Source organism: Dromiciops gliroides, chromosome 2 (genome assembly GCF_019393635.1).
Source record: "Dromiciops gliroides isolate mDroGli1 chromosome 2, mDroGli1.pri, whole genome shotgun sequence".
Classification (NCBI taxonomy): domain Eukaryota; kingdom Metazoa; phylum Chordata; class Mammalia; order Microbiotheria; family Microbiotheriidae; genus Dromiciops; species Dromiciops gliroides.
Genome location: NC_057862.1, coordinates 656,222,152 through 656,235,317, shown reverse-complemented (window position 1 = coordinate 656,235,317; position 13,166 = coordinate 656,222,152). Strand labels below are relative to the sequence as shown.

The window sequence follows — 13,166 nt, the reverse complement described above, 5'->3', positions numbered from 1 at the left end:
AAGAAAGTGGTCAGGAATGGAATTTGTAAGCAAGTTCTCCTACTTCAAAGTCTGTGATATTTCCCTGTCAGTCCTGCTCTTTCTAATTGCACAATTAGTCATTCATTCCTTTATATTAAAGCCCAACAAGGGGTTTTGGCTAGTTAAAATATGAATTCCCAAGGGAAAAACCGTCTCATCAGCTATTTACACATTGTGGTAAATGAATTTATCAGATCAAGTTTTGTGAAAAGAGAAGGCTGCAGAGTGTCAGCAGCTGGGGAAAAACCCTTGAGATAGAATAGGGAAGACCTGCTTATTTCAGAATCATGCTCACCTTTTCACTCATTGATTCTTCAAATTTGTGGTTAAAGAGGCACTTATATACCCTGCCTTCACCAGCCTGTGTCTGAAAGATGGGAAATATACATTAGTCATTGTAGCAAATTAGGCTAATTTATAAACCAGGGAGTTACACTAAGTACCACGACAGCACTCTTACATTGTAAATCTGCCTCGAAAGCTATCAAAATGCAAAGTGCACTTGGACAGTTGGCTCAGTGCAAGGTAGTAACCCTGGAATGACCACAGAAATTTGAGGGCTGGGGAGAATAAATTAAGACTGAATTTCCTTCCTGTAACCCTTGGCTGTTGTTACTTGTTCACATACAAATGGCTAATTAAAAGAGAGAAAAAATACTTCACATTGGATTTTGTGAAAGTCAACAAAATGACAATGATAGTTCCAGCTTTTAATTTAAACTATGTGCAGAGCTGAAATATATACACCTCACTGATATTCTTGCCTGAAAGGATGGGCATGAGAAATGCTTTATGAGGTACTAGTAAAACAAGAGTTTTGCTAAAGCATTTGGAGGGCACCACCCAATTCTTGGCACGAAAAAAAAACTTGCCAGTATTCTGGCACACAGAAAAACATGCATAAGCAAACACAGTAAAACTATAGCCAAGAAGAGCTAAAAACCAGTTTCTTTAGAGAATATCAGACTATCGATCAAATGATCTCTTTCAGGACCTGAAATTCAATAGTGAAGTACATTGGCCTTCCTAAGGATAACAGAGGGAAAAGGGACTCAAATAGTATGCTGAGACTGGCACGGGCAATACTTGAAGCCACCAGAAACCAATGAAAACAAACTGACTCTCCCTTGTCATATTCCTCATGCCAATCTCATCCACTCTAGGTTCCAATGGTTTCTCTTGATGTGAAGGTCTGATCTTTTCTGGGGAACATGGGAAAAAAGGAGAAAAGAAGGAAAGAAGAAAATTCACTTTTGAGCTGACTCACATTTTCACAGAAACGTTCCCGATCGTCTCGGCAAGCGAAATATAAATGCCGATCCAAGTGGAAATCATCTGAGGACAGCTCAGCCACTCGGAGAATGGCTTTTTTGCAAGGTTCTGAGACTTGAAAACGAGGGTCTCTTTCTTCGGCTTCTTTTACCAAGCCTTTCTCCAAGCAGGCCACCACCTCACCTTGTGAATGTGCGTCCTGAAACGTAAGAGATACACTTAATTCAGAGGTTCTCGGCTCCATGATTCATCATCCTGATTTCATCTTAGCTTTCTAAAGCACAGGAAGCATTCTGTACTTCATACTCAAGTAGAAGATAAGGTCTCAAATAACCATCGATTGGGAAAAAATGGTATTGAATTGAAAACTCAGTTATGCCCATCAGAAACCAAAGATGACCTAACTATTCCATGGCAGCCCTTAACCTGAAGCTTTGTTCAGAGTAGAATTACTTAAATGATGCAAAGGGAGACAAGGTCAGGTGGATTGGTCACCTTTAGAATTAAGAAATGGCATTTTAAAAAACTCAAGGTGAACACTCTAAATGAACTCTGAACAAAATGATGCTATTTTAAAAATCAATGCTCATACTCATACTGAAACATGTTTTGTTCATCGTCCAATGTTAGGCTGTGGAAATCTCCATTCCTTCTATGAAACAGCTGCTTCTCAAATACTTCCTTCTTCTAGCCAGGTTAAAGAGACAAGACTGAGGTCAGTGCTCTTAACTCTCTCTCTAGGCTAGAGACACACATGATTCAGAGTGATACTTTCCTCCAATGTGTCTGGTTTTCTCTTAATGTGATTTAACAAGATTACCACCCTTTAAGCATTCTGCTTTTGAGTATTTCCCTAAGATCATCCAATTATCTTTAAGTGCATAGTTGCTTTGATCACCACGGCAACAAGTTGCTATTTTGCATCTCTGCACTTTGTGACAAGGAGAAGACTGGTCAGCAAACATAGGCTGTGTGAATGACACATAAGAAACTTCCCAGAAAGATTTTCTATTCAAGTCCCTACTTCTATACTTGGAACATCTCCTTTATCCACAAGAGAGATACTTTCTAGTACTAGGAAGCTAATCTTTATTAATGGATACAAACTACTAGAGGACTGGACTGAAAAGGAATGAGGTTTTGGGTTACATATTAGAATGGGGTCAGGTCCTGGTCTCACTGGCTTAGGGAACTGCCAGGTGAGGACATTCAGAGCAGCACAGATGTGTGCTCTGTGGCTTACAGAACTGCCCAGAGATGAAAAGATTCACCAGAGGTCCCAGAGACCCTACTTATGTCAGTCAGAGGTGGAGTTTGAGCCCACATCTCCTTGGCAGGCCAGAGGGCTCACTTCACTGAGCTACATGACCTCTCATCTCAGAGTAAGGCAAAAGGCTTAGGGGAAGGGAGCAGAACTTGGCAAGTCGATAGTTGCCTTATTCTAAAGTATCTACCTAAATGTTGTGTCGGAGACACATTGGGGCTATCATGGTGGCGAGAGGCCAAAACAAATGAAGCAGCCAAAAGAACAGAAACAAGAACTTGTGCCTAAGAGGGAAAGGCATGATCATAGTCAGGAAGGGCTGAAATCCCAAACTTTCTGCCAGGGAAATGTTAGGTCATATGTTTACTGGCACTACCCTGATCCTGCCATTCTCCTGGGAAATAAACTAAGGGGCACAAGGCTTATACAAAAACCAATTCAGATCTTGTTCGCCGTTTAGTAGGGGGATAGTCTCATAACAGACATTTCTGAGAATCCCCGCCTATAACAGCACCTTTCCAACCTGTTAGCCATCTCTCAGATGAGAAAATAAACCTCATATGCCGATTCTGACTTGCCTAGATCTCAGTCTCCCCTGAACTACTGTACTCTTTGGTCTTTATCTCACAAGAGAATGCTTGCCAGACACAAATGGCATACTGTGTGCCTTATGAGAACAGGGTATGATTGGAGGGGGAGGAAAGGAAGGAGAGAAGGAAGGAGGAAAAGACAGAGGCAAAGGAAGGGAGGGAAAAAAGGATAAGAGAGGGAGGAAGGAAGAGAAAGAGGGAAGAAGAAAGGTGTCTGTCATTACAGCAAGACCAGAAAGAGACCTCCCCAAGTAAGAGGGAGGACAGCTAATTGAGAAAGGCAATTATTCTGGCATAATGACTCCTTCAACATGTTTGGTTCAACCTGGAATGTGTATTTCTAAAAACAAGATGATATTTACTCTGAACTTTCTATTTCACTGCCAATAGTCTTTAACATAAAACAAACTACTGAAACATTAAAAAAATACATCTTTGTTGAAGTTGGTTTCTCTCAGTAATATGTTAATATCGACTAATTAATTAATTTGTTTCTTTGTGGGGCTTGATTAATCTATTATCTTGTCCTGTTGTCACCCTGGTAGACACAGGGCTCTTGGGGGATAAGACAGAGAGCAGGGAAAGTCAGAAGGCATCTTGGAGTCCATCTTAGTCCAGTGGATACTTGAAAAGGAAACTTACACATTGCCAAAAGTGTCCTATGTTTTACACAATTGCACACATATAACCTATATAAAATTGCTTACCAACTTTGTGAGGGAGGAGGGGAGGGGAAGAGAAAATATGGAACTCAAAATTTTATTTTAAAAAAGATAGAAAAAAGTTTTTACATGTAATTGGAAAAAATAAAATACTATCAAAAGTATTTAACCAATCTTTGCTTAGAAACCTCTAGTGAGGAGGCAAGGTGAGAAAAACTGGGACCAGACCTCAGGCACCCAGCCAGCAGCAGCAGGAGGAGTTAACCTCTGTAACGACTGGAATGATGCCACCTGCTGGAGACTTACTGTAGAAAAGCTCTGCCATGAGGAGAAGGCCTCTGAGGGCAAGCCATGCGGTCAAGGTCCTTGGCATCAGGAAGTGACGTTTGCTCGTGGGTACTGTCTATCAAGGCTACCAGCCAATCCACTTGAGGAGCCTCCCATTTCTGGGAGGGGAACATGAAGGAGGAAGCAGAGGCTGGGGGGACTGTGGTTGTGGAGGTGCACGTGTTCGTTCTCTGTCTCAGGCAATGGCTGTCTCTGTGTGAGCAACCTTAGACTGGCTGACTGTTCAGGCTTGGGGGAGTTACTCACAGAAAACCCTAAATTCCTTTGAACCAGCTTAGGCTAAGTTTAGAGTTAAGAGCATCCATCTGTATTTCTATTTTCCCATTTCCTTATCTTTGATTTTTTATTAGTTTCACCTTTGTTGTTTAATCAATTCCCAAGTAATAAAATCTGATCCTTTTGTGAACTAAAGTTTAGAGGCTCCTTTCTTATTATCCTGGGAGAGGTATCTAGGGGGAATAATTCAAAGGGGAGATTGAGCCTAGGGGAAGGTCCCTCATATTTCCAGGACCCCAATGTTGGGGCGAGTCACCCAAATAGCTCTCAGTGTGTCCAATTTTGGCCCTCACACCTCAGAGGGCAGATTCTGGTAAGGCAGCCTGAAAAGTCAGTAAGGCTACACCTACAGTTGGGCACAACATGGAATGGCATGTTGTGAGACTCCAAGGACCTAGGTGGTCAAAGGGTAATGCAACAACTTACTCCCAAGGTACCCTTCTCTTTTCAGCATCCTTCTTTCTCTCCAACTTCTCTCTCTCTCTCTCTTTTTTTTGGTGAGACAATTGGGGTGAAGTGACTTGCCCGGGGTCACACAGCTAATAAGTGTCAAGTGTCTGAGTCTGGATTTGAACTCAGGTCCAGTGCTTTATCCACTGCGCCAACTAGCTGTCCCCCAACTTCTCTCTAATCACCCTCCTTTCCTTCACCTTGGCTTCCATTCCTACAGATTTATAAAAATGACAAAAAGCTCACCTAGAAGAATTTCTGGGGGAAATGGACAAAATAAGTAGTTGATCCTAAACGATGGCATATCAACACTCAGACTCATTTAAATCATGCTCATTTAAAAGAAAACAAAAATCCAGTGAAATAGGCAAGTTTACATAATAATAAAATGCAGACTATATAGTAAATATATACCGAGTAATTTGATATATTTTTGCCTCTGTCTCACTGAATCCCATTTCATCTCAGCAAAAAGGATAAGAACAGAAAGGAGAATTCAGGGGCAAAGAACACAAAATGTGAATGTTAATAATGGAGTTATATCAGAAAACAAAGAAAAAGGATCCAGTGGCGCTGCTGAACTATAATTAATGCCATGGTGTATACTGAAAAGCCCTCCATATATTTCCCATAAACTATCTTTAAACAGCTGTAGCTGTAAAAGAGGCTAATAAGTCTGTATGAGAAAGCAGACTGATTTAAGATGGCTGACATCTTCATGTACATTTTATCTTTCACTACACCCAGCTAAGCTACTGATCAGGAAAGACAAACCTCTACTGAAATAGAAGACGAGAAAAACAAGTTACTTCTCCATTCCTTATAGAATACTTCCATACTGGGCTTACAATTTATTTCCTGAACTCCTCCTCCATTTCTCTTTTTAACTCCAATGACCACAATGCTTCTGTTTCTGCCTCTGATCTTAACCCCAATGCTTGCCATCACACTTACCTCCTCTGGTCCTTAGTTTTATTCATGAGTGTTATCTTCTTACTATTCTCCTATCCCAAAGTCATAATATGGTCATAGCTTTTACCCCAACAAGTCTCAGTATAAAGGCCAAGTGTGTCCCCTGATATTCAGCTTCCTCCTTTACTTTGACTATTACCTACAGAGTGCCTCTATAGACAATTAAGGCCACAGGTTTTATTGCAGGCTTCTCTAATTTTGTTTCTTATGAATTTCCGTCTCTACTGCTGTTCTGTCTGTGATGCAGCTCTGCTGTGGTCTCTAGTTTGGTAGGCATGAACTGTCTTCTTCCTTTCTCTTAATCTTCTTAGTTTAAAAGTTTTTGATTAGCTTTGTGAGATTCTAGGCCAGGGGTTTTTAACCTGGAGTCAAAGGTAAACCCAAGGAATATTTCTAACTAAAGTAATCAGAGAGTTCTTTTTCTCCTCTTATGCTGATCATAAGCCTAACTGGGTTAAGGGACAGGGATAGGGAATGACCTTACCTAGATGGAGTTATTTCCTGATCTAAGTCCAGTTACCAATTTAGTCAATTTCCCTGAATTTTAGTTTTTCTTCTTAACTTCTCAACTTTCTTCTTAACTTTTAAATGAGCACAATTTGAATCAGTCTGAGTGTTAACTTTTCTTAACTTATGCAGCTTCATTTTTTTCTTCTTTTTGGGCAGGGCAATGAGGGTTAAGTGACTTGCCCAGGGTCACACATCTAGTAAGTATCAAGCGTCTGAGGCCGGATTTGAACTCAGGTCCTCCTGAATCTAGGGCCAGCACTTTATCCACTGCACCACCTAGCTGCCCCTATATACAGTTTCTTAAAAGAAAATGTCTAGGCTTTAAACTAAGATCATTTAAAACTGCTTACTTAATGTTTCTAAAAATGGAATCAGGGAGAGGTTTAGTTTGCTTCCACACGAGTCACTATAAAATATGCAATGCTGTCTGTACTTGTTGGACCCAAGATCCTCGGTCTTGTCACTGATGGAATAAAAGCAGGGCCCCATGGCAGGAGCTCTGGATTTATCCACTTGTCCACCTGGACACGGTTTCTGGCAGATGAACAGAAGATGCCCAGAGAATAAAGCAAAAACCCAACAGGGGCTGGCCCAAGTCCATCAAGACAGGAGGGGCCTCAGGGAAATGGTCAGCTCCCACAATAAACTGCACAGTCAACTTTCCCTTCAACTGAGCCCTTCCCTTCAGGATATAATCCTGTGTTCTGGTATTTCTAGACTACAGAGTTACATAAAATGATGACTCTGAAGTTAGATTTGTGATTCCTCTGCTCACTTAAGATATATATAGGGGCAGCTAGGTGGTGCAGTGGATAGAGTGCCAGCCCTGGAGTCAGGAGGACCTGAGTTCAAATCCAGCCTCAGACACTTAACACTTACTGGCTGTGTGACCCTGGGCAAGTCACTTAACCCCAATTGCCTCACTAAAAAAAAAAAAAATATATATATATATATATATATATATATATAAAAAGTATAATTAGTACTATATTTTTTAATGACTCCATTTGCTTCTTTAATTAAAGTCAATGACTTTCATAGTTTGAGTACCCACTGAGGAGTACAAAGTTTATTAATTACAATGACTGAGGCATCACACTATAAAGCTTGGGCCACAATACCACTTCCATCATAAAAGTTTTATTTGCTATAGTTTTTGGTTAGACTTTTTCTCTAAACTCCAATTTCCAAGATTCTCAAACTAAAGTAAATTTATTCCCCAGAGAGTTTCAGTTTTAACCATTATTCCTATTTGAATAATACACCCGGTAATTCACACATAAATATTTGAAAATATAAGAATGCAAAAAATGAATAAAACAATTAACAAAAATTGCACATTTGTATACAAATCTCTGAAAAGCTAAGGATACCTATGGTTAGAATAAAATTTAGTTACAGAACTAAAAGCTGGGTCTGGCAAGCTGGTGAAAAATGATAATGTTTCTGAGTGTACTGTACATTGGATTTACCCAAATCCACTAGAGAAGCCAACTGCTTCATAACTGTTACTATAAATATTTAAGGGTGGAAGAGAAAATTTTACTCCCCCATCATTCTTCTCAAGTTCTACCAAAGACTAAAAACAATAAATAAGAACTTGAGTGTTCTATTTCTTACCTTTATCCATTGCCCATTATCCCTTTCAGAAAGTGGAGTCTACCATTAATTACCTCCACAGGGCACAGGAGAAAATGAGAGTCAACTATTTAAATTCATGGGTAAAAGTTATTCACTCATTAAGAATAAAATGATTCGGGGTGGCTAGGTGGCGCAGTGGATAAAGCACCGGCCCTGGAGTCAGGAGTACCTGAGTTCAAATCCGGCCTCAGACACTTAACACTAGCTGTGTGACCCTGGGCAAGTCACTTAACCCCAATTGCCTCACTAAAAAAAAAAGAATAAAATGATTCGGGGCAACTAGGTGGTGCAGTGGATAGAGCACTAGCCTTGGATTCAGGAGGACCTGAATTCAAATCCAGCCTCAGACACTTGACACTTACTAGCTGTGTGACCCTGGGCAAGTCACTTAATCCCAATTGCCTCACCCCCCCCCCAAAAAGAATAAAATGATTCAAGCTAAGGGTCTACAACTAATTTCCTAAATTGGGAATCTCCTATTTTAATTTTACATGATTTTTATTCTGAAGTTTAGTTTATGTGTATTTTGAATATATACTCATTATCAGACAGTTAGGTGGCACAGTAGATAGAGCACTGGCCCTGGATTCAGGAGGACCTGAGTTCAAATCCAGCCTCAGACACTTGACACTTACTAGATTGTGGCTCTGAGCAAGTCACTTAACCCTCATTGCCCCGCGCAAAAAAAAAAAAAAAAAGAAAAAGAAAAAGAAAGAAAGAAAGAAAGAAAGAAAGAAAAAGGAAGTTAGGAAGAGCCCCGATTGTGAAGGGTTCAAAATACCAAACAAATATATACTCATTATCATTTTTTACCAAGTTATCATGGTAGCAAGTACGAAGATGATGGACTCCCTTCCTTTTGGCCACTGGAGGGTGCCAGTTCAAACTCACCAGGACTGACAATGTCATTATTAGCAGCAGATTTGCATCTTACCATCCGCTCTCTCACTTCTGATTAGGGGCCCCTAATTCTCCATATTTGTTTTGTTTTGTTTTTTGCGGGGCAATGGGGGTTAAGTGACTTGCCCAGGGTCACACAGCTAGTTAAGTGTCAAGTGTCTGAGGCTGGAATTGAACTCAGGTCCTCCTGAATCCAGGGCCAGTGCTTTATCCACTGTGCCACCTAGCCGCCCCCTAATTCTCCATTTTTTAGGCTGCCTCAAGACAAGTGAGAGAAATAGTAGCATCAGTCTGCCTTTCTCAGGTGGGTGACTAACAGACTTCAGAGAAGCAAACCACTGTCTGGGAACACACACCATGGTTCTTCATATCAGTGGCTACTGGAGTTTGGGTCTGTCTGGGAAGTGGCACAAGGAAAATAGGGCTCAGGAACATCAGTCCAAAAAGGAGAATAATGTAAAGCAGACCCAGAACATAGGTTGAGGCCAGAGTGTGAAGGGCTTTCAATGCCACATTCTTCCTTTTATCTCAGAGAGAACAGAAAACTACTGAAGAATCTTAAGAAGGGGAATGGCTAAGTCAAGCTGGCCCTTTTGTAGATTATCCTAACAATTTGTAGTGGCTGGATTGGAGAGAGGAGCAGAGAGGAGGGAAGAGCACAGAGGCAGCACGTCCAACCGGGAAGCCTTTGAAATAATGGAGATAGGAGGGAAGGGGGGTCAGAATTAATTAGACTGCACGAATGGGGAAAAGGAGGGATATGATAATCATAATCTTCCTGGGATTATTTTATTCATCCCACCCACCTATCAAGTCAGACCAAATAGAAATCACCCTAGTTTAAGCCTTGAAAGTTCTGGGGGCAGCTAGGTGGCACAGTGGATAAAACAATGGTCCTGGATTCAGGAGGACCCGAGTTCAAATCCAGCCTCAAACACTTGACACTTACTAGCTGTGTGACCCTGGGCAAGTCACTTAACCCTCATTGCCCCATCCAAAAAAAAAAAAAATTAAGGAAGTTCTTCCGGACGGGGCTACTTCTCAGCTATTAAACATTAACACACACACCCCACTCCCCTTCCCCAAGTCCAATCACACCAGCCAACCTGCAGCCCCTCAAACGTGATGTGCCTTCACAATGGCTGAGTCATGTGTCTGGATGACTTCCCTCCTCCTCCCACCTCTGCCTTCCGGAATCTCAACTCCAGAGTTAGCTTCCAAACACAGGGCCTAAATATATGCACACTGTTTCCTCTACTGGAATGTAAACTCCTTGAGGGCAGGGACTATTGTTTTTGTCTACCTGCAGATTCCTTTAGCAAACTGAATAAGTGCTTAATAAATGCTTGTTGACTGATAATTAAGAAATGGCAAAGAAAATAAAATATATAAAAAAAAAAAGAAATGGCCCCTCAATTTGAAGATAAAACTATTTAGTGAAGAATAATTTCCCCATCTACCTGTCAGATAAATATTAAGCATTGTAAAGCAAAACAGATAAAACCACACCTCCACTTTCTCTACTTCAAGAAAGAGATAAGAAGGGTAGCCTTATAACAGGGTGATAAGATGGTTAATTAAGGGGAAGGCCTGAGGCTGCTCTGCATGGTTTCTACTTCTATGACCTACTTCCTATAAGGAGCCTGATGGGCTCACTTCTAGTCACTAAAGACATCCCAACTTGTGCAAATCTTAATCCCAGAGAGGTGGGAGGTAGGAGGTGGGAGAACTGTACCCATGGGGCTCTGACTGCCACAAGGAGCCAAGGATGGGAAAGTTGGGCCAGATCATCCCTAGGCTCCTATCATAGATTTGATTTCTGTAACACCGGATTCTTAAATCTTTTAAATCCTTTCAGTCCAAGAGATCCTTTTGGCCACCCTGATGTGGTGGATACCTTTTCTCCGAGCCGGATGCTGCCACACTTCAGAATGTTGATGTCATTTTTGCAGTCATCCATGAAGCCACAGATCAGACGATAATCACTGAAGATAATGGCTGTCATCTTGGTTATGTACTGATGACACTGGTACTCGGTAATGTTGCCTCTGTGATCCACCAAACACGAGACTAAGTAGCCCTTCCCAACTGGTTCTTCAGCACATTCTTTAATCTGTTCAAGGGAAAGTGGTTTTAAACCAAAATTTCATTCTAATCTCAAACAAAGTTCCATCGAGGTTCAAAGACAAAATGACGTTTTCACATGTATTCATATCATTGTGCCCTCTGCAAGCTACACTGATGGCTTTCAGTTCAGCCAGAACTTGCTTCTCAAGTTCAGATACTTTTAACTGCTTAGTACTTCCTCAAGCCAGGCAAAGAAGATAGTGGCAAGGACACTGGTCTAGGGCGAGGTCTCTATGGAATCTGAAAACCTAGTGTAACGATTGGAATAACGCCACCTGCTGGATACTTACTGTAGAGGAGTTCTGCCCATGAAGGGAACGTCTTTGAGGGCAAGACCAGGAGTCAGGAAGTGACGCGGACTAGTGGGAGGAGGAAGGAAGAGACTGGCGCTCAGTCTTGCGCTCTTTCCTTTGGACTCTGGTGGAGAGCGGAGCTAGAAATGTGCTCTCCCTTTAATAGATAGGAATCTAGGCCTTTTTCTCTCTCTTTACCAAATTCTTATTCTCCTTAATAAATGCTTAAAAGTCTAACTCTTGCTAAAGCTTATAATTTATTGGCGACCACTCATTAGATATTTTAGACAGTTTAGCTAGAATTTTAGCCCTTAACAGATGGCTGACCACGAAGAGGAAAGCTGAACCTCACTTCTGATCTTCCGGTTGGGTAAGAAATTTCCCCTACCCTTTAAACTGCTAAGTACTGGCGCACTGGCTGTGTTTTCCCTTTAAATTTTTTCGAATGGACCTTTTAAACTCCCTAATTACCCTATTTTTGATTTTAGTCTGTTTAACCAGACAAATGGGAGATAAGATCATGTTAATGCTTTGTTTTTGTGGATTTTCTATTTTTCTTTTTATTTTTGTTAAAAGAGCCAGCAACTTACTCACACAAGGAAATATCTCTCCCTCTCCCAACCATGCTTTTTCAGAGAAACCTGAAGAGATTCCCGCAGCTTTTCCCAGTTCTAACCGTAATTGTTGCTTTAATTTTGCATGCCTGGAGGCAATGACCCACCCTCTAGAAGTTTTTAATCCCCTAGCACCTGGAGGCAAAGTGGGGGAAGAGGAATCCAGGCCTGAGTTCAAAATCAAGTCTGATTCAAATTGTGCTGGTCCCTCCCCTCCTCTCCAGACCCTAGAAGACGTGGGACTGGTAGTAATGATTTCATGTCCTACATCTAGTGCAGGTCTAGAGGAAGTAGACTGGTATTTCAGGTTAAATTCATGGCTAAGCAAAAGGGAAAGTACATTATTTCTTATTTGGGGTAGTTATAGCTTTCAAACCATTTCTGCTTATGTTTTAAATCTAGTAAAATCCAAACTAGATCTCACAATGAATGAATGGCCTGGGATGATCACATTTTCAAGTTGGTATTCAGGCTATTAGGGTTATTTGGTGAAAATCCTAAAATCAATGGGATTGTAATGGGTACAACAGGCATTCAGCTGTATCCTGAGTACATACTGACATACTGCAAAACCAAGAGCCCGTTCATATAGTTACAAGCTTCATTCCAGGTCAGGGATGCATCTCAGGTGGTGCTTCTTCTACCCTAATTCACCACAAATTAGGACTGTGTGCAGCCATTAGGGTTCAATTTGAAGCCTATGTTATGCCACCTCTGCCCCCGCACGACAAAGACAAATGCTTCTTCAGGAGTCAGTGCCCAACCCCCTCTCTCATCACGGAGCATGTTCAGAATACATACAAGTAGGAAAGAGGCTCCATTAGTGAAATCAGACAAGTGAAAAGTGAGCAGCATTTGGTGTAATTGTGGCATAAGCAAACGAGTGTGCTTTTAAGCCCAGAGGCTTTCGTGTGGCCCTGTTTGCTCTTTGGAAGCCAGAAGTCTCAGAACCAAGAGGGAAGGGGTCCTAATTGCTGTTCTCTCATTTTCCTAGCTCCAGCATTAAGGCTCTACTGAATAAAGAGAACCACCCTTACTGTTCATTCTTCCAAAGCATAAAACTTCAGAAGGTCACAATGAGCTCCATCATTAAGTATGGCCTTAGTGCCTAGTACAGTGCTGTGCACAAAGGAGTAGCCTCTTACTGTTTAATAAATTGAATTTTAATTGCATGATCTCAAACTAAGGCATGGGGAGAGTTATTTGATTTTGGAGACTGGAAATTG

General features: G+C 41.2%; 1 protein-coding gene across 2 annotated transcripts in view; it reads right to left on the bottom strand.

Annotated features, from left to right (window-relative positions):
• The window catches only part of GLG1 (golgi glycoprotein 1), a 149,962-nt gene that overhangs the window by 53,216 nt on the left and 83,580 nt on the right, over positions 1-13,166 (bottom strand). For both annotated transcript variants that reach the window (XM_043988573.1, XM_043988574.1), the window contains exons 4-6: positions 10,804-11,019; positions 1,289-1,492; positions 317-388 (exon numbers count right to left, since the gene is read on the bottom strand). In XM_043988573.1, coding sequence (XP_043844508.1) covers positions 317-388; positions 1,289-1,492; positions 10,804-11,019 — 492 coding nt within the window. The remainder of the gene's footprint in view (positions 1-316; positions 389-1,288; positions 1,493-10,803; positions 11,020-13,166) is intronic.